General features: G+C 59.4%; 1 protein-coding gene across 6 annotated transcripts; it reads right to left on the bottom strand.

The window, feature by feature from the left end:
* Positions 1-6,362: 6,362 nt before the first annotated feature.
* FES (FES proto-oncogene, tyrosine kinase) lies at positions 6,363-16,664 on the bottom strand. 6 transcript variants are annotated; one of them, XM_073227164.1, is made up of 19 exons: positions 15,884-16,664; positions 15,168-15,389; positions 14,808-14,981; positions 13,381-13,477; positions 13,069-13,252; positions 11,508-11,645; positions 11,314-11,433; positions 11,044-11,166; positions 10,744-10,930; positions 10,542-10,625; positions 9,813-10,022; positions 9,357-9,479; positions 8,905-8,958; positions 8,311-8,429; positions 7,908-8,002; positions 7,692-7,815; positions 7,340-7,521; positions 7,113-7,235; positions 6,363-6,712 (listed from the first exon to the last, which is right to left on the bottom strand). In XM_073227164.1, exons 1-19 carry the CDS (start codon positions 16,220-16,222, stop codon positions 6,570-6,572), a joined length of 2,841 nt encoding a protein of 946 aa, XP_073083265.1. In that variant the 5' UTR covers positions 16,223-16,664; the 3' UTR covers positions 6,363-6,569. The 6 variants fall into 6 exon arrangements, 4 of the variants coding, with proteins under 4 accessions (XP_073083265.1, XP_017498840.2, XP_073083266.1 ...); XM_017643351.3 differs by having other exon boundaries at positions 7,340-7,497; XM_073227165.1 differs by having other exon boundaries at positions 7,692-7,785.
* Between the last annotated feature and the right edge of the window lie 130 nt (positions 16,665-16,794).

Genomic DNA, 16,794 nt, shown 5'->3' with positions numbered 1-16,794 from the left:
CTTCCCCCAACTATGTGACCCATCCCCCTTGAAGGACAGGCCACAGCCAGGCTCCCCACCTGGAGCCAGACCACTATAAGTGAGAGGCCCCTGGGGACTGACCTTAGAGGGCCACATAGCTCCGCGTTTCCTGATTCATTAGTCCAAATGTGGCAAGAGGTGTTGGCAACCGCATATGTGCTGCCTTGACTGGCCAGCATGAAGCTTGGGACAGTTTGATTGCCCATCGCTACTTAAAAAAAGAGTCAAAACTGGTTTGCGTTTGGCAGGCAAACAGCCCTGATACCCACAGCATGACGTGGGCGATGGGAAAAGGACCAGTTTAGAATCTCCCACCCCCTGCTCTTCTTTTCCGCTGTTGTTTCCACTGCCTTATTTCCTGGATGCAGGCATGACAGGAGCAGGACAAGGGATAGGGACTCCCTAAGTGGTTTGAGTCTCTTAATAGCCAGTCGGGGCCTCTTCTCTCCCTTATAGTTAAAAGCTCTGTCCCAGTGAGAACCTTCCCTAAATTGCCACACTGAGAATCCACACCGCTGTGCCCCGAGTGCGTGCTCCATGGGCAGCTGAGCGTCTGTTGTCCACCTGTCTTTTTCATTTCTTCTTTAAGAGTACACTCCATCTTTCATTGGTGCCTGCCACCTGTGGGTAATACAGGGCATGAAGTGTCCTGCAAATGCCCCTGGTAGTTAGCCCACTGCTGAGAACTCTTGGCTATAAAGGCGGCACCATTGTCCAATTGGATGTGTTTGGAGGACCCAAATATGCAACATAGAACATTTAGGACTCCTGGAGTAGCATGGTCACACTCACTGAACAGATGGGAATTGCTGTGCCATCCACAGTCAATGTCCAGTGGTGGCCTCTGGGGAAAGGAGGATGTCCATATAGTCTATTTGTCAGGACTAGGACCAGCCAGGCTCAGGGCTCCAGACTATGTGCCCTGCAGTTCTCTCTGCCACTACACTGTGTAGTTAGGAATGCAGGCACATAGCTAGCCAGGCCCTGGATGGCAGATGGCCTCCATGTCCCATGTGACAGTGTATCCGGACAGCTGTGGTTCTTAGCTGGGTGGTACAGTTCCCATCAGCTTGTTGGTTCCACTGATTTTCTTGGTCAAATGGTATGAATGTCCCGTCTCAGAGGGCATCCCTATATCGGCCAGGATTCTCCAGAGGAGAACAATAGAATGTGAGGATGTGTGTATATATATATATATATATAGAGAGAGAGAAAGGTTTATTTAAGGGAATAAGTCTCCTATGATTATAGAAGTGGGCAAGTCCAAAATCTGGAGATGAGACCAGAAGGCTGGAGACGCAGAGAGCCACACGCAGCTCACGTCTGACGGCTGTGAGGCTGAAGGCCCCGCGAGGAGCTGGCGCTGCGGGTCAGGACGGAGGGCTGCCTGCTGCGGGATCCCCTCTTGCTTGGGGGAGGTCAGGCTTTTGGTCTATTCAGGCTTTCAGATGACTGGGCAAAGCCCTCCACATTATGGAGGGAAATCTGTTTTACTCAAAGTCCACTGATTTAAACGTTAATCTCAAACAAAAACACCTTCACAGAAACATCCAGTTTGCATCCAATGTTTGCCCACATGTCTGCGCACCACGGCTCAGGCAAGCTGACATATAAAGTAACCACTGTGATCTCCATGGGCTGTGAACAGGACACATGTGTCCCAAATAAGCTGTTGCCGTAATGCTCTTCCTACCAGTGTTGGGACTTGATCATCCCGTTGTCCGGCGAGTAGATGGCAGACCACCCGATTCAGCCACGCGCACTGGAGTGGTGTTTACCCCGCAAGCGTGTTTGCGCAGCCAGCAACTCTGCCCGTTGGGTGGAGTCCCCTCTTCATGCGACATTTTGACCCATTCTCTCTGTGGTTGCAGCTGCAGCTCTTCCAAGCACCCCACTGGCCATTAACTCTGCTGATCTGTCCATGAGCTGGGCCCAGGTCCTCAGGGACCCAGGGGCCCCAAAAACCCAAGATGCTGGCACAGACTCTGCCTCCGGGGTAGCACGCTTCATACCCAGGCACCATTTTGCAGGTAGGAGATTCTGCTCATGCTGGCTTAGTCAGTTCTCGGCTGCCTCATTTCCCCTTCATGATAAATGCTTGTTGGCTGCACCCACTTCATCACTGTCTGCACTCCAGCCCCATCCTGAAACGAGGATGTCGGGATATAAAAACACCTTAGTCTCTTGGGGATCACTAGCCCCCAATAGCAAACCAGTAATTGCCACTCAAGGAGGGTCTGCAGAGCCTGTCAAGCGAGTGCTGTGTATCCTAAACCCAGGGGCACCTTTGCCCCAGGGCAATGGCCCTCTCAAGCAGATTGTCAACCACTGACAATGGCTGGACTCAACAAGGCTCAAGAGGACTAAATGGTTCGAGTGGGAGGGCAGAATCTGAGGCCTGCTGTCCTTCAGGGCCTCACCCAACGGGGTCTGCCTTCCAAGTAACCTTATGCTGTGGGCTGAGGTATAAACTGTTCTCAGTAACCAGACATGCCTGTCAGATGTTTCACCTCCTTTTGGTGTCCTGGAGGTTTTAAGGCCGGTGGTTTCCCTCTGAATGGTCCTCTGGGCATCGGCCCACATGGCTCCTGAGGGCTTTGCTTGGGTGGGCTGGCTTCTGTGTTTTGCCTGGGTTCATTTTTCAGCCCTGGGCAGGTACTGGGCCACCCTGTTTAGGGCAGTTTGCACTAACTGGTTCTTCTAATTAGGGTGTCATCCATATAAATAACAAGACACTTCTGATGGGGTCCCAGGCTTCTCTCTGCCTTGGTCTGTCCACTGGTCGCAGGAGACACAGGTGACCCTCTGCGTCCCTGGAGAGGTGCGCTGTAACCCAAGCCAGGGAACGCGAGCCGATTTTCATCCTGTGGATGTAGTGGGACCTGAAAGAGGCATTAGCGGTCCGTATCCCATGTGCTTCCCGTCTGTGCGGTGAGCTCTGCGACTTGTGATGACCTGTGAGGCACCAGAGGCAACTGGCCTTTTCCAATGGCCACTCAGGGCTGTTACAAGGAGATGCCGTTTCCTTGAACACCCCTTAACCCACGGGTTCCTTGATAGAGACAGTGGTTCCCCCGCCCCCACCCCGCCCCTTCCCATCCCTCTATCCTGTCATGGCAACCCCTTGGCTAGGTCAGGAGAAGTGACCTCTTGTCCCCACCCTAATCACCACTCTCCCAATTGTGACATTTCCCCATGGGGAACATCCCTTTCAATTAAGAGAAGTGATACACATACTCAAAACATCTATTCCCACAATACATGCAACAGTGTTGGTTACATTTGAAAACCTATTGGCTCAGAGGGCCCACCCCAAAACTAGAGCATCCATTATCTGATCGAGAGCAGTTTCCACATCCAGACAGGGTGAGCTTTCAGCCCCGCCTGTGGGCATGTCCCGTGCCTCAGTGGCTGGGCCACCGTGTCTGAAGGGCCAAGAAGGCTTGGCAGTCTTGGCTGCTGTCAGTGTCCCAGCACATGGGGCCCTTCCATCTCCACTGAGGACAGAAGGACCTCGGCCTCCAATCTAAACCTGCTTGGCTAGGAAGGGGTCAGGGAGAGCGCTGAAGGTGCTGAGCCACACAGCGGTCCAAAAACACAAGCCTCAGATCTCTTGGGGTTCCTCCTGTCCGCCCGCAACTCCTCCCACCCCTAGCCCCACAGGATGGCACTGACCCAGAAGGCCCAGATGACAGGTGGCATGGTGGCAGGCTGTCTGTGACCACGGAGCCATCTCTCACCCACAGCAGAGCAGTTAATTCTATGGCCTGTGGCTCACACAGCGCTGCACTCCCCTGACACTAGGAAGAGGGGTGACAAATGACCCGGGCAGTCCCCCGCAAGGGAGGGAGGCTCTTCCCTATGCTGCTTCTGTCCCCTCGCTCCAGTCATTCTGTCAAGACTCAAGTCAGGCTGCTCAAGCCTCGTGGAGACACGCAAGGCTGTAAGGACACCACGGTGGGGCTGGTGCCCCTCACCCTCATCCCCCTTCCCAGCACCTCTCGGATATAACCACTGTTTTGATTCTCTATAGCTTGGTTTTGCCTGTTCTTGAACTTTATAAAGTGGAATCGTAAGTATGTCCTCTTTCAGGTCTGGCTTCTTGAATCAACGTATCTTTGATTCTTTGCGATCCGTGCATGGGTCAGGGGGCTGATCTTCTGTATTGCTGTACAGACATCTGGGCCATTTCCAGTTGATTCCTAAACTCTCTCCATTCTCTCTCTTCTTCTGGAACTTCAATCACTCATATATTAGAGTCCCACATGTTTCTTAGGCTCTATTTTTTTCCATTCTTTTTTTTTTTTCTCCTTGTACTTCAGTTTCGATACCTTCTATTAATCTGTCTTCGAGTTCATGAATTCTGTCTTCTGGTGTGTCCGATCTCTGACTGAGACTTTATCCTTCAGTTCTGTGAATTTTCATGAAACCCATCCAGTGAGCTTGTCATTTCAGAGGTGGTATTTTTCAGTTCTACTGGCTCCTTTGATTCTTTTTAGATGGATTCCAATCTTGTTTAAATTCTCTATATTTGCCTCTATTTTGTCCATCTTTTTTCTCCAATTAACATATTAATCAGTTATTTTTAAGTCTTTGTTTGCCAACTCCAATATCTGGATCACCTGTGAGTCTGCTTCTGCTGTTTATTTTTCATCTTATGCTCCAGACCCTGGCCTCACTCCCCCGCCCCCTCCATTTTCCATGTTTTATAATTTTTGCCTGTATGTGCATATTGGGTATAAAAGAAGAGTAGGGACTTTAGACTATGTTATTCCTCTCCCCTAGCCCCAACCCCAGACGATCTAGTCATCTTGACATAATTGAGTATTGAGCTGAGTTGGGGCAGAGTTGTTCTGGAACAACACAGTTCTCTGGACTATCCCTGTCCCCTTGAACTTGGGGTTGGAACACCTGGCCAGTCTGTCTCTCTCTCTGCCCATCAAGTTCTTCACTGAGATTCTGAGACCAGCTCTTTAGCCTCCCAACCCACATAGGCTCAGAATATGGCCAATATTTTGAGGGGAGGACTCATTATTTATTTCAGGCCCCCTCCCTCCAAACACTGGAAGACTGTGGAACGTGCCTTCCCCGCCCAGCCCTTCCCAGATGCTGCTCCAGAACTCAGCCAATGCTTCATGGCAAAAAAGCAGCAAAAACCGGCTTTGCATTTCAAGCTCTTCTCGTGCCCAATCCGCAGCGTAGCCCCTGCCCGCACCAGAAACTGTTCATTTCTCTGTCCCCCAGGAGAGTCCCTCTGGGCAATTCTGATCTTCAGAGATGCCCTAAGTCAGCAATGTCTCAGAGGAGAACACAGCCACCCATCATCAGCTCACCTTGGAGCTCTTTCCTCCTGCAGAGCTTGTTTCTTCTAGTCCTTATTTCTCCCACCTCCCTCCAGTCTCTTTAAAAATTATTATGGTCATCTCACCTCTGAGCTGTGGGGACGGGAGTGGTGGCCTGTGGAGACCTGCTCCATCCCGCATGGAGGCTTGTTGCTCAGCTCCCCTTTTTACCACTTGCAGTGGGGGTCCGATTTGACTTCCGCGTATTTTCATTTAGTCACACTGTAACTTAATTTCCTCTTGTTTAACAAGTGATAGGGCTTTTATCTCTGGAAAAAAGATGTCAACCATTTCCTCAGCTCTCTCGAGGGATGGCCAGGGTACCTCGGTCCTCACCACCTCGTTCTTTGGTGCCAGCCTCATTCCCCGTGTCCGTTGTCCAGTTTGTTCACACTGTCTTTCTGACCTTCATTGCTGCTGCTGGAAAAGTTCCAGGTAATTTTACAGATTTCAGGGGGACTTAGGGGAGGAGGTAAGGGCTCCCCACTCTGCTGCCCTGTTGCTTAGTGAATTGTGGAGAGATGGCTCCCTGGGAGGAGCTTCCTTTCTCTTCAGCCACCCCAGGCTCCTTTGAGTGAAGCTTGGACTTCCCCTGACCCTCTTCTCTCGCTGCTGCACGCACCCGGAGTGTCGGCGACTAACACTTGTGGGCTAATGGCTTCCACACCCCGACGGCCAGCCCTTACTTCCATCTGGGCTTCTGGACTTCTGTGCCACACTTACATCCCCTCCCGCCCCTCAGAGTGCCAGGCTCACATCCCACCCGCAGCTCTGCTCCCCGGCCCGCAATCCTATTTCAGGAATGACACTGCCGTCTAGTCAGGAGCCTGTACACCTTCCTGATTTCTCCCTCTTCCCAATGCCTCCCACCCAGCAGCTACCAGACTGGGCAGCTCTGCCCTGAGAATACTGCCCATCCTCTTCCTTCCCCATGGCCCCAGTCCGGCCCTCTGCCCTCCTAAGACCTGCCTCCGGAGGAGTGCACGTGGCCAAGGGCACTTGATGGGCACAAGTGGTTTTATTATTTCTGCCAGGAAGGGGAAGCCCTGGGATGCACAGCAGACAGGAAGCTGCAGCCTGCCGCCAGCCTGGACACCGTGGCCAGAGCCCAGGTCTGTAAAGAGCTGTCCAACAGCGTGAGCTGGAGCTGGTGGGGAGGACCATCTCGCCTGCACAGACCTCCGGCTTGAGAAGCGGGGCCCAGCCTCACCGGTGCCGCTTCCGGATGCTCTGAAGCTCTTGGTAGATGGTGCTGAAGTTGGGCCGCTGCCCAGGCTCGTAGGCCCAGCACTGTTCCATGAGCCTGAACACAGCATCGGGGCATAGCTCAGGGCAGGGCAGGCGGCCCCCTGTGAGGACAGGCACAGAACAGTGGCATGAGGAGGGAGTGTGAGGGCCCCGGGGGGTCCCGTGAGCAATGCGGGCTCAACATGCATTGTTCTCCAGGAGCATTCTTCTTCACTGGGGACCCCGAGGACACGGGTCCGACTGTCAGTCCCACCATATGCTAGCTGTGTGGCCTCTGTTAGCCTCCATTTCTCCATCTGTAGAAAGGACATGCTATCTCTCCCTACACGCCGTGCAGAATAAACAAGATAGCGTGTGACCGGCACAAAGCCAGGGCCCTCTCAGTGACAGCTGCAGGATTCTTCTGCCGTCGGGGGAAGGCCAGAGGACCAGAAGAGGCCGGCTGGAGCGCTGGGGAGAGGGCTGGGCCCGAGGCTGCCACCCACCCCAGGGCTGCCTTACCCTTCTCCACAAAGTCCCGGGTCTGCTGGTTGCTGAGGTTGGGGTAGGGAGGAGCCCCCAGGCTGAAGGCCTCCCAGAGCAAGATGCCGAAGCTCCACACGTCACTCTCGGAGGAGTAGCGGCCTACGGGGGGGCGAGGCAGCATGAGGGGCTGTCCACTCCCACTGGCCGGAGCCCGGCCCGTGCAGCTCATGCCCTGTGGCCCAGAGAGGACAAGGCCCAGGTACCGTAGTTGAGAGCCTCAGGCGCGGTCCACTTCACCGGGACTTGTCTGAGGCCCCCGGAGGCTGCATAGACCCCGTCTGCTTCCTCTCGGGACATCCCGAAGTCACTGATCTTCAGGACGTTCTTCTCCGTCACCAGACAGTTCCGAGCAGCCAGGTCCCTGGCAAAGAATGGGCCCACCTGCCTGGCCCAGGCTCTCTAGCCACAGCAGCGGAGCCCAGCTCCTCCCTGCCCCCTGGGCCTCCTGGGCCCCGCCAGGAGAGGCAGCTCTGCCCCTGGAGCTGCACGGGGGGCACTAGGGCAGCAGCTCCGCCGGAGCCGGGGCCGCGGGGGGCTGCAGCGCCCGCTGCTCACCTGTGGATGCAGCACTTGCTCTCCAGGTACTCCATGCCGGCAGCCGCGTCCCCCACCATCTGCAGCAGAGTCTTCATCCGCAGGCGGGCTCCCTCTGTCCGAAGGAAGGTCAGGAAGTCGCCCCCTGGGGGCGGGCGGGGGAAGCCTCACTGAGCCTCCTGGGGGCGACCTGGCAGCGGAGCTCCCCAGCCCTCAAGGTCCGCTGCCTCCACTCACCCTGTACGAGCTCCATGACGATGTAGATGGGCTGTTTCTGGGTGCAGACGCCGATAAGGCGCACGATGTTGGGGTGGCTGTACTGCTTCAGAATCCTGGAGGGCACCGCTGCTGAGGACCCCACCTGGGGGCTCACACGCTCACCTCCAAAGCCCCGGGAGCCCCAGGGAACCCCAGGGAGGAGGGACAGGGCAGCGGAAGAGAAGAATGTGGCCTCTGAGGCCAGCAGACCTACCGGGGGACCTGGCGACGGGGTGCACTGAGGCGCCCCCCTCACTGTGGGGGGCACCCCTGCCTGGGGGCTGCATGAGCATCAGACACCAGGGAAGTCAAGCACCTCAGGCACGCCCAGGGCGGAGGGAAGCTGTGTAGCAGGAACCATGACTGTCCTTTGATCACCCACCTCGCTTCCTGTAGAAACTTGGCCTTGAGGTCAGGCGGGAGCGTCTCTCGACAAGATTTCACTGCCACCAGGGTGTTGTCAGCTCGCAGGCGTCCGCTGAACACTTCGCCGAAGTTCCCCTGAAACGGTCTGGGGTTCCTACCAGTCTCCCCGGGATCGGTCCTCTCCTCTGCTGGGGACGGCCTGCTTGTCCCCACACAGCCCACTCCGTGCTCATCCCGGCTCCCTAGGAGTTTAGCCCCTGGCTGGGGAACCAACAGGGACCAGAGAAGGTCACCTTGGACTTGTCACATTCACTGAGAAAAGTGACATGGAAAATTCGCAGCACTTGCATTTGGGGCCGGGTGGGGTTGAGTGTGGTGGTGCTGGCGCAGGGCTGCCCCCAGGGGGTTTTCAGGCAGGTGCTTCTCTGGGTTTCCTGCAGGAGGGTTTCCAGCTAGGGGTGGGGAGTCGGGGTGTGCTTTGGGAACGGGAGGCAGGAAGGCAGCAGAGCTCCCCGAGGCTAGGGCCTCCGTGTGACTCAGCTGTGGGCTGGAAGGAAGCAGGGCTGGGGGAGGAGTGGGAGCCCGGAGGCTGGCAGAACACTCAGCTCACCCGCCCGATCTGCTCGCCCAGCACCAGGTCCTCGTGGTTCAGTGCCCACTTGTCCTGTGGAAGGGGCAGCATGGGGGCCCGAAGTGAAGGGAAGGCGTGCTGGGCCCTGTAAAGGACCGAACACCCCCAGCAAGGCGGTTTCATTTCTTGGCACCTTAGTTTGTCAGTGTGTAAAATTGCGGTTGGACCGTATCAGGACCACACTTGGATGACTTTGGGGACCAGGCAGGGGCCCTGACTGGGTGGCCAGCCCGGTGTGCATGGCTCACGGATGGCAGTGGCCTTGACATTCCATACCCAGAGGGAGGCTGGCCTTGGGGAGTGAGGAGTCACTCTGCACCCTGTATGCAGACCGTGAACCCAGAGAGCCCTTCACGTTCTGACCTCTGGGGCCTGAACCCATGATCCCCAAGCCCCGCCTAGGGCGCCATGGCCAGGCTGGCCAGGCTCACCTTGGGCACGGCCCTGTTCAAGACAACACCACTCTTCTTGGTCAGGGGCTGCCGGGAGCGCTGCAGATGGTCGATGAGCAAGGGGATGCTGGGAAAGCCATCTCCTTCCAGTCGGTACAGGTTCTGTGGGGCCGGGGCACCCGGGGTCAGCAGCCTGCACTGCTGAGGGGCCCTGAGCCCTGGGAGAGGAGGGGAAGGGCAGCAGGGAGAAGGGGCTGCTAGGTGAGAGGCAGAGGGACTGTGGACAAAGGGCATCTCTGGTGGCACATGACAAGTCTGCTCCCCAGTCCTTAGGGGAAGACCAAACAAAGCCAAAGGCTTAAGCCTCTGTTTTGATGCAGGGACCTGGTGGTCTCTGTGCCCTGTTCAGCTGTGCCAAGGAGGCATCTCAGGTTGGCAGCTCAAGGTCACCCCTAGAGGAGAAGCGGCGGCCGGGGCAGGCGGGGGCCCACTCACGTCTGCAGACTGGATGATGAAGTGCCGGGGCTGGCCGTCCCACAGCACCGAGAGCACGTACTCCTGCTTCCCCTGGCTCTCCCGCACCAGGAAGTCCCCGGAGTGCACCAGCAGCTCTGCCACTTCTGTGCGCGGTATGGCCCCGTGGTACCACAGCTGCTCGTGCAGGGGCTTCTGCACGTCGGGAACCAGCTGCAGTGGCGGGGGGAGCTGGGCAGCGGAGGGAGGGGCGGGGACAGCACATTCAGCCAGCTTGTCATGGAGGTCAGAGGTCAGCCGGGGCCCGCAGGGGGTCTCTCTCACATCTGCCCCTCGGTCCGGACGAGCTGCCTGGGTGGCAAGGGTTGCCCCCGGAGCAAGCAGCAGACTGGCCTGGGCTCACTCTAGGCAGGGCTGGGGTGGGAAGCCCAGGCTGGCTGGTCCTAGACCAAGCTTTTGCCTTTTCCACCAGGCCACAGCCACCCAGCCACCCCCAGAGCAGGGGCAGCCACAGGGTCACGAGGCACACGCGGTGGTGGAGAGGAAGGGAGTGCGGGGATGCGGGGTCTGGGGGCATCCGCAGCCTAGAACCCCTCCAAGAGAGCAGCCTGGGCAGAGCCCCCTCTCTAGGCCATCCCATGATCGGCCCGAACCCCCTGGCGGGAGGGGCTTCGGGGGACACCTCTGAGACCCCTGGCCCAGCCCACCCCTGAAGGGCAGGGGTGCCCACACAGGCCGGGCCCCACTCACCGAGAACTTGGGGCGGAAGATGCCTGAGATGTGGCTCTTGAGGATCTCCAGGGTGGGCGTCCGTCCCCCTTCTCGCTCCTGCTCCTGAGGCCAGGGACAGACGTCAGCGGGTGGCCAGGCTTGGGGAGGGGGAGGGCGAAAATGAGGAGCGCGCCGGGCAGGCTGGCAGGGCTGGCAGTGGCAGGGGGGGTAGGCAGCTCACCGAGGACGACGTGGACTGGCGGTCGTCCTGCAGGAGCAGCACGGGTTGGGGCTCGCCAGGGCCCAGCTGCTCCAGCTTGGCCTGCAGCAGCTCCTGCTGGGCCTGCAGCTTGGCCTGGCTGCACCGCGCCACCTGCAGCTCCTGCAGCGCTTCCTGCAATGCCTGCCTCTTGCCCAGCAGCTGCACCCTGCAGGCCGGGGCAGGTGAGGGTGGATGAGAGAAAGGGGCTCAGCCTGAAGGAGGCGGCAGGGAGGGGGAAGGAGGAAGGGCCAGGCCAGGGCTCTAGGTGGGCCCGCTCACCGCTCCCGGGGGGTGACGTTCTGCTCCTCATTCTGGAGCTCCTGCTGTAGCTGAGCGACGGCCTCCTGCTGGCTGAGCACTGCCTGGGTGGCCACAGCCAGTTCATCTGTCACCGAGGTCAGCCTGGGCCCACAGTAAGCGCAGTGTTAGAGCCATAGTAAGCGCAGGGATCCTCAGATGCATCCCTGGGGAGCCGAGCAAGCCCGGCAGCTCTGTGTAGGCAGCACCCCCGCCGGCCCTGCCCCAGCCCAGCCCCAGGCCGTCACGCACGTGTGCTGCACGCTCTCCACAGTCAGCTCATTGAGCTGCAGCTCTCCCGGCTCGAGCAGCTCACCCTCCTCCAGCAGTGACTCATCAAAGGTGACGCAGGGTGGGATATCAGGTGAGGACCTTCAGGGGGACAGCACCCCGTCAGTGAGCAGGCCAGCGGCCCTGCTGCCAGGCAGGAGCAAGGAGGGGCTTACCCGTACTGTCGCAGGAAGGCCTGGTACTCGTCCTCAGGCCGGATGCGGGCAGCGGCTGCAGCCATCTCCTGGTGCATGGCCACCACCTCATCCTGGACCAGGCTGCTGATCTCCAGGTATTCCTGCAGGATCTCCTTCCTGCCCCCAGACAGACCCCTGGTCAGTGGGGCTCCCGGCTGGGCCAGTCTGGGAAGCTCAGGCCCATGAGACGGGGTTTGGAGTCAGCCCTGGGGTTAACCCCACCACCTCATCATTTCCCAGCCAAATGACCACAGGCAAAAGATTTATATCTCCCTTAGCTTCACTTCCTGATGTGTACAATGGGGATGCCGGGAGCTGCAGCAAGGACCCGACGAGCTCCTGTGTGCAGTGTGCGGCACACACAAAATGCTTGGTAAATGTGAGCTACAGTCAGGCCTGCTCTGAGCAGCCGGCCCAACAGCTGGAGCTCAGGAGCTCCGACCCATGCATGAGCCATCCTGCACCCACTGAGTCCACATTTCTATTTCTGGTCCCAGCACCTCCCTGGTCCAGGTTCGTGTATCCATCCAAATGTCCCATTGGACATCTCTTAGGCACCCAACCCAGCTAGCCGAACAGGAGCTGCCGTTTCTGTCTCCTGAACCTGCTTCTCCCGTGGCCTTCTGCACGGGAGCTCACAGCAACGCTGTCTTCCAGCTGCTCCGGGCCCGATCATGGAGCCATCCTTGACTCCTCTATCTCACATCCCGCTTCCAGTCCATAGAAAACTCCTGTCCCCACCTTTCAGATGCGTCCAGGACCTCCCCTCCTTGTTACCGCCCTGTCCAGTAGCTGTGGTCTGTGGCCTGGGTCATTCCCAGAGCCTCCAGCCTGCTTGCTCTATCCCATACTTGCCCTGAAGTCTGTTCTCAACCCAGCAGCAGGAGTGACCTCATTCAGACAGCTCAGATCATGTCACTCTTCTGCCCACCCAGAGCCAAAATCTTCACAATGGCCTGCTGGACCCTCTACCACCCAGCCAGCCCTCCCAGCCCTGGGTGCCTGGGGCCCCATGTCTGACTCTGAACAGGCCACACTGGCTTCCTTGACGTTCCTTGATTTCAGACACTCTCCCACCTTGGGGCCGTGCCCCTCTTTTCCCTCTTTCTGGCAAGGCCTCTTTTAATCCCCCCAGTCCCTCCCGTACCCCAGAGGCATCCCCAGACCACTCTATTTGAAACTGTAAAGTCCTCCTACCCCCCGACCTCCCCTGCCTGCCAATCCCCTTTTCTTGTTTCATTTTTCTCCATAGCCCTTATTGCTTCTCTCGTGCTGCCTGTTCTACTTAGTGGCTTAACTGGCTTGCCTTCCTCTGTCTGTTAACATGAACACCCCAGAGGGCAGATGTTTGTGTATGTTGTTCTCTGCTCTGTCCCAGAGCCTAGAACAGTGCCCAGTACATAGAACAAAACCCCGCAGTGAGGGGCTCTGGAACAGTGTAATTTAGATTGACTGGCTCCAGTCCTGGCCCAGGGCCTGTTCTCACGTGGTCACAGGACCGTCACTTTTGCAGGCCTGGATTTTCTGGGCCGTGCCTTACAGGATGTGCGCCATCTCCTGGTGCAGGTCCTGCAGGGACTGGAGCAGGCCGGGGAGCAGGAGCTGGTGGTGGTGCTGGTGGTGTAGCTGGGCAGCCCGCACACCCAGCACGTAGCGGTTGTGGTGGGCAAAGAGCTTCCACAGGCTGCGCACATACTTATCCTTGGCCCTGTCGCGGTCCTTGTCTGCCAAACAAGGGGAGGAGGTGGGGGTGACAGCACAGAGGCCTGGGCAGCCCCCATTCCCTGGGCACCTGTGGACAGGGCAGGGCTGGCTGGGAATTCCCTCCCTGCCAGCGAGAGAAGCCACAAACCTTTGCTGGCTTCCTGATACTTGCGCCGGGCCTGGGCGCTGTCCCGTGCCAGGACTCGGTACTGGCTCTTCAACTTCTCAATGTCCTGGCTGTGCGTCTGGGGAGAGAGGAGAGGCCAGTGTGGGGGCAGTAGGTCCCCAGGCCACAGGAGACTTCTGCTTGAGGCAAAGCTCTGGATGGGTCCTTCCTCCAGGAAAGGCCTGGAGACCCTTGGGCCTAATCTCTTCTGTGGAAGTTAGAGTTAGAGGGGCTGGGTTAAGGAAAGACCCCTGGGGGAGGCACAGAGGTGGACTGGGCAGGCTACACATGGAGCCCCCTTGGCCTAGAGAGCTTCCTGGTGGCACGCGGGGCCCAGGTGCCAGCCTGCGTGGCCTGTGCCATCGTTGTGCAGCGCTCCGCATTTAGAAGGGTCCTGCCTTTGGTTTAATGGTAGGTTAGTGACATCTTGACATTTTTTGACAAGGGGCCCCATATTTTCATTTTGCACTGAGTCCTGAAAACTATGTCCCCGGTGGCAGGAACAATAGGCAATCAAGACCAGAGTTCCCATCGCGGTTCCTTTGTTTATGCGCTGGGATACTCTGGGCAAGTTCCATCCCTACCATCTGAACCTAGGGTTCTCCATCTGTCACTGAGCTGAATGTATAGACTAGACAAGCCTTTTCCTTAAAGGGCCGGATGGTAAACATTTTAGGCTTATACAGTCTCCGTTGCAATTGCCCAGGTCTGCCATTGTAGCTCTGCAGTAGCCACGGTGATATGAAAACAAATGGGCGTGGCTGTGCTGGGGAAAAGCACCTATGAAAACGGGCCGACCCCTGAGTTACACGAGCTTCTGGGGAGAGAGCGAGCCAGACGGGACTGGCCACCAGGGGTCGCTGTGGGCCCGTGGCAAGGCTGGGTTTGGCCCTGGTGGTGCAGTGGCTGAGCAGCACGGTGAGCCGCTAGACCCAGGAGCTGGGCAGATTCAAATGCAGGCAGGCTGACTTGGCAGCCCCAGGCGTAACCTCTGGGCCAGGGGCCACGCTCCCCCCTCGCGGGATCTGCGGCGCCCCGGGAGGGACCCGCCTAGGCCCGGGGCCGACAGGCTAGCCCTCATTCCTCTCTGTCTCTCTGCCCCCTGTGCCAGCTGTTGAGGCACCGGCTGGGACCCAGTGCGAGATGCGCTCCCCCCAGGCGGTGATGGGCGGCTCCTCCTCGGACTCTCAGCTTTCTGCCGGGCACACGGGAAGGTGACAGAGAACGTCGGCGGGCCAGCCCAAGTCAGGGGAGGAGGGAAGGAAGCGGGGACAGGCCCTGGCGGCAGGCCTGTGGTCAAGAACTTCCACTTCCCCAGTGAATCCAGGGGCCCTTGTGCAAAACCAGCCCTTTCAGCCTCAAAGTTTAGGCAGAAATCGGCAGGGGAGGCCCGGCCGCCCACCGCGCACCTTGGAGAGCTCCTGCCGCAGCCGCTGCCACTGCTCGCTGTAGGCCTTGCGCAGCTGCTGCCGCTCACGGATCAGCAGGCCCAGCTTGCTCAGGGGCCCCGAGTTCAGGTCCTCCGCGTGCTGCCTCAGCAGCTGGCTCAGGCCCTCCGTGTGGCTGGTGATCTCCGCCCAGGACTAAGCACAGGGTGGGCAGGGCAGGCTGGGGGACAGTGGCTTCCGAGCCCAGGGCCTCCCCAGAATCCAACCCTCCCCAGTGGGCGCCAGGACAGGAAGGGGGCAGGCAGACACCCTGGGCCAGGGGGAACTTCTCAGCAGGGGCAGGCGGGGGTCCAGGAGGCCCAGGGCCCCCCAGAGGCCCACCTGGCTGATGGGGCTGTCGGGGCCAATGCCCCGGCCCTGGGTCCCGCTGTCCTGCAGGGACATGTGGTGCAGCAGCCCTGCATATTCCCGGTCACTCTTGACCCGCTGGGCCATCCACTTCCTCATGCCCTCCAGCAGCCGAAGCTCGGCCTCCTGCATCTGCTGCAGTGCCCCGTGGCCCTGGGGGCTGCACAGCTCAGAAGAGAAGCCCATAGTGCCGTCCTGGGGACAGAGGGAAGGGCCATCACGGGGAGCAAGGCAGCAGCAAGAGATGGAGGGGTGGGACAGGCAGGCTGGGGGCTTCTGGGGCGAGAGGAGCCGCAGGCAGGCAGGAGGTGGGGACCTGTCCTCATGAAATGCAGCCATAGGTACAAAACAGTGGGCTGGCCTGGGACTGGTCCTCACTGCTTCCTGAGTCCTAGGCCAAAGCCCGGCCCAGGGGTCCCTTTCCCAGTCCTGGAACAGGAACCACCCAGAGCCTCCCTCCCTGGGCCCTTCCCCCGCAGCACCCCACTGCAGGTGCGTGTGTGCCCAGCGTCCTCAGTAGAGCCAAGCCCGCCCCGCCCTTGCCTAAGCGGCCACAGGCCAAGCCCTGCCACTGCGGCTGCCCCAGCCCTGCCCTGTCCAGCGACGGCTCTGGGGATCCTGCCTGCCCCCTGCCCCCCGCCCTGCGCCCTGGGCCGCTGCCCCCTCCTGGGCCTCGGGGCGGGAGTTACCTGCACAGGCATCTGCTCCCGGGGCCGCGGAGGACTGAATCTGCCCAGCGCCCACCCAGCCAGTTCCTGATTCCGCGCTTCCTCCTCCCGCGGTTTCAGTTGGCTGGGGCCGGGGCGGGCCCGAGGGGAAGGGGCGGGCGGCGGCGCCCTGCGGCCCGCTGGGCTGCTGCCTCCCGGCCGGCCGCAAGGCCACGGAAACGGAAGGGAGGAGGGGGCCGGGAAAGAATGGCTGTGTGGAGAGCAGCCCGCGCCCCGGTCCCCCGGGGCCTGGGCAGCGCCCGGGAACAGGGGAGGCGCCCAAGGGTGCGGGGTCGGGGGGGCCAGCCCAGGGTCAGGCATCAGGCAGGGCTCCCGAAGCTGTGGGCAGTGGGGTAGCCCCAGAAGAGGAAGGGGGAGCCCCTGCTGCAGGCCTCCCTGCCCTTTGGATTCCCTAAGGAAAGTCGAGGCGCCTGCCTTCGTTTGAAGAAAGTTTCCAAAGAAATTTCCAAGGAGAAGCCTGCTTCTCTGGCACAGGCCCTAGTGGGCCTGTCCCCACCCCCCTACCTCCGGGCAGGGAGGAAAGGCTGGGGCCGGCATGGCCGGCTGGCAGGTGGAGAGGCCCAGACCTACCTATGGGGGGCTTGGGCTCTTCCCAGCAAAGCCATCTTGGTTGCCAGGCCTCCCATGGAGGCAGCCGAGCCTCCCCGGCCTGACCTTACCATTACCATCCACCCTCCTGGAGACCAGGTCTGTGCAGGTGGAGCCCACCTCCTTCCACAACCCCCTACTTCCTGCAGGAGACCCTCGAGCCCCCTGGGAGATGGACGCTGGAGTCCTGACTTGGGCCACCTAGAGGCGGACAGGCCATGACACCTGGCTTGTCCCCCACCCCACAGGCGGTCCAGGGGCCTGGAAGGAACACTGCCGCACCG

The sequence above is a fragment of the Manis javanica genome, chromosome 18, assembly GCF_040802235.1.
Source record: "Manis javanica isolate MJ-LG chromosome 18, MJ_LKY, whole genome shotgun sequence".
In the NCBI taxonomy this organism is placed as follows: Eukaryota; Metazoa; Chordata; class Mammalia; order Pholidota; family Manidae; genus Manis; species Manis javanica.
Note: the sequence above shows the minus strand (reverse complement) of the source record. Positions and strands in the feature narration are given on the sequence as shown.

Coding starts and splice junctions, on each gene's coding strand:
- FES (XM_073227164.1), bottom strand. CDS start 16,222: ATGCCTGACCCTGGGCTGGCCCCCCCGACCCCGCACCCTTGGGCGCCT. Junction 10,626..10,743: donor GCCAGTCCACGTCGTCCTCG/GTGAGCTGCCTA, acceptor CCCTGGCCTCAG/GAGCAGGAGCGAGAAGGGGG. Junction 7,522..7,691: donor AGCAAGTGCTGCATCCACAG/GTGAGCAGCGGG, acceptor AGCCTGGGCCAG/GCAGGTGGGCCCATTCTTTG.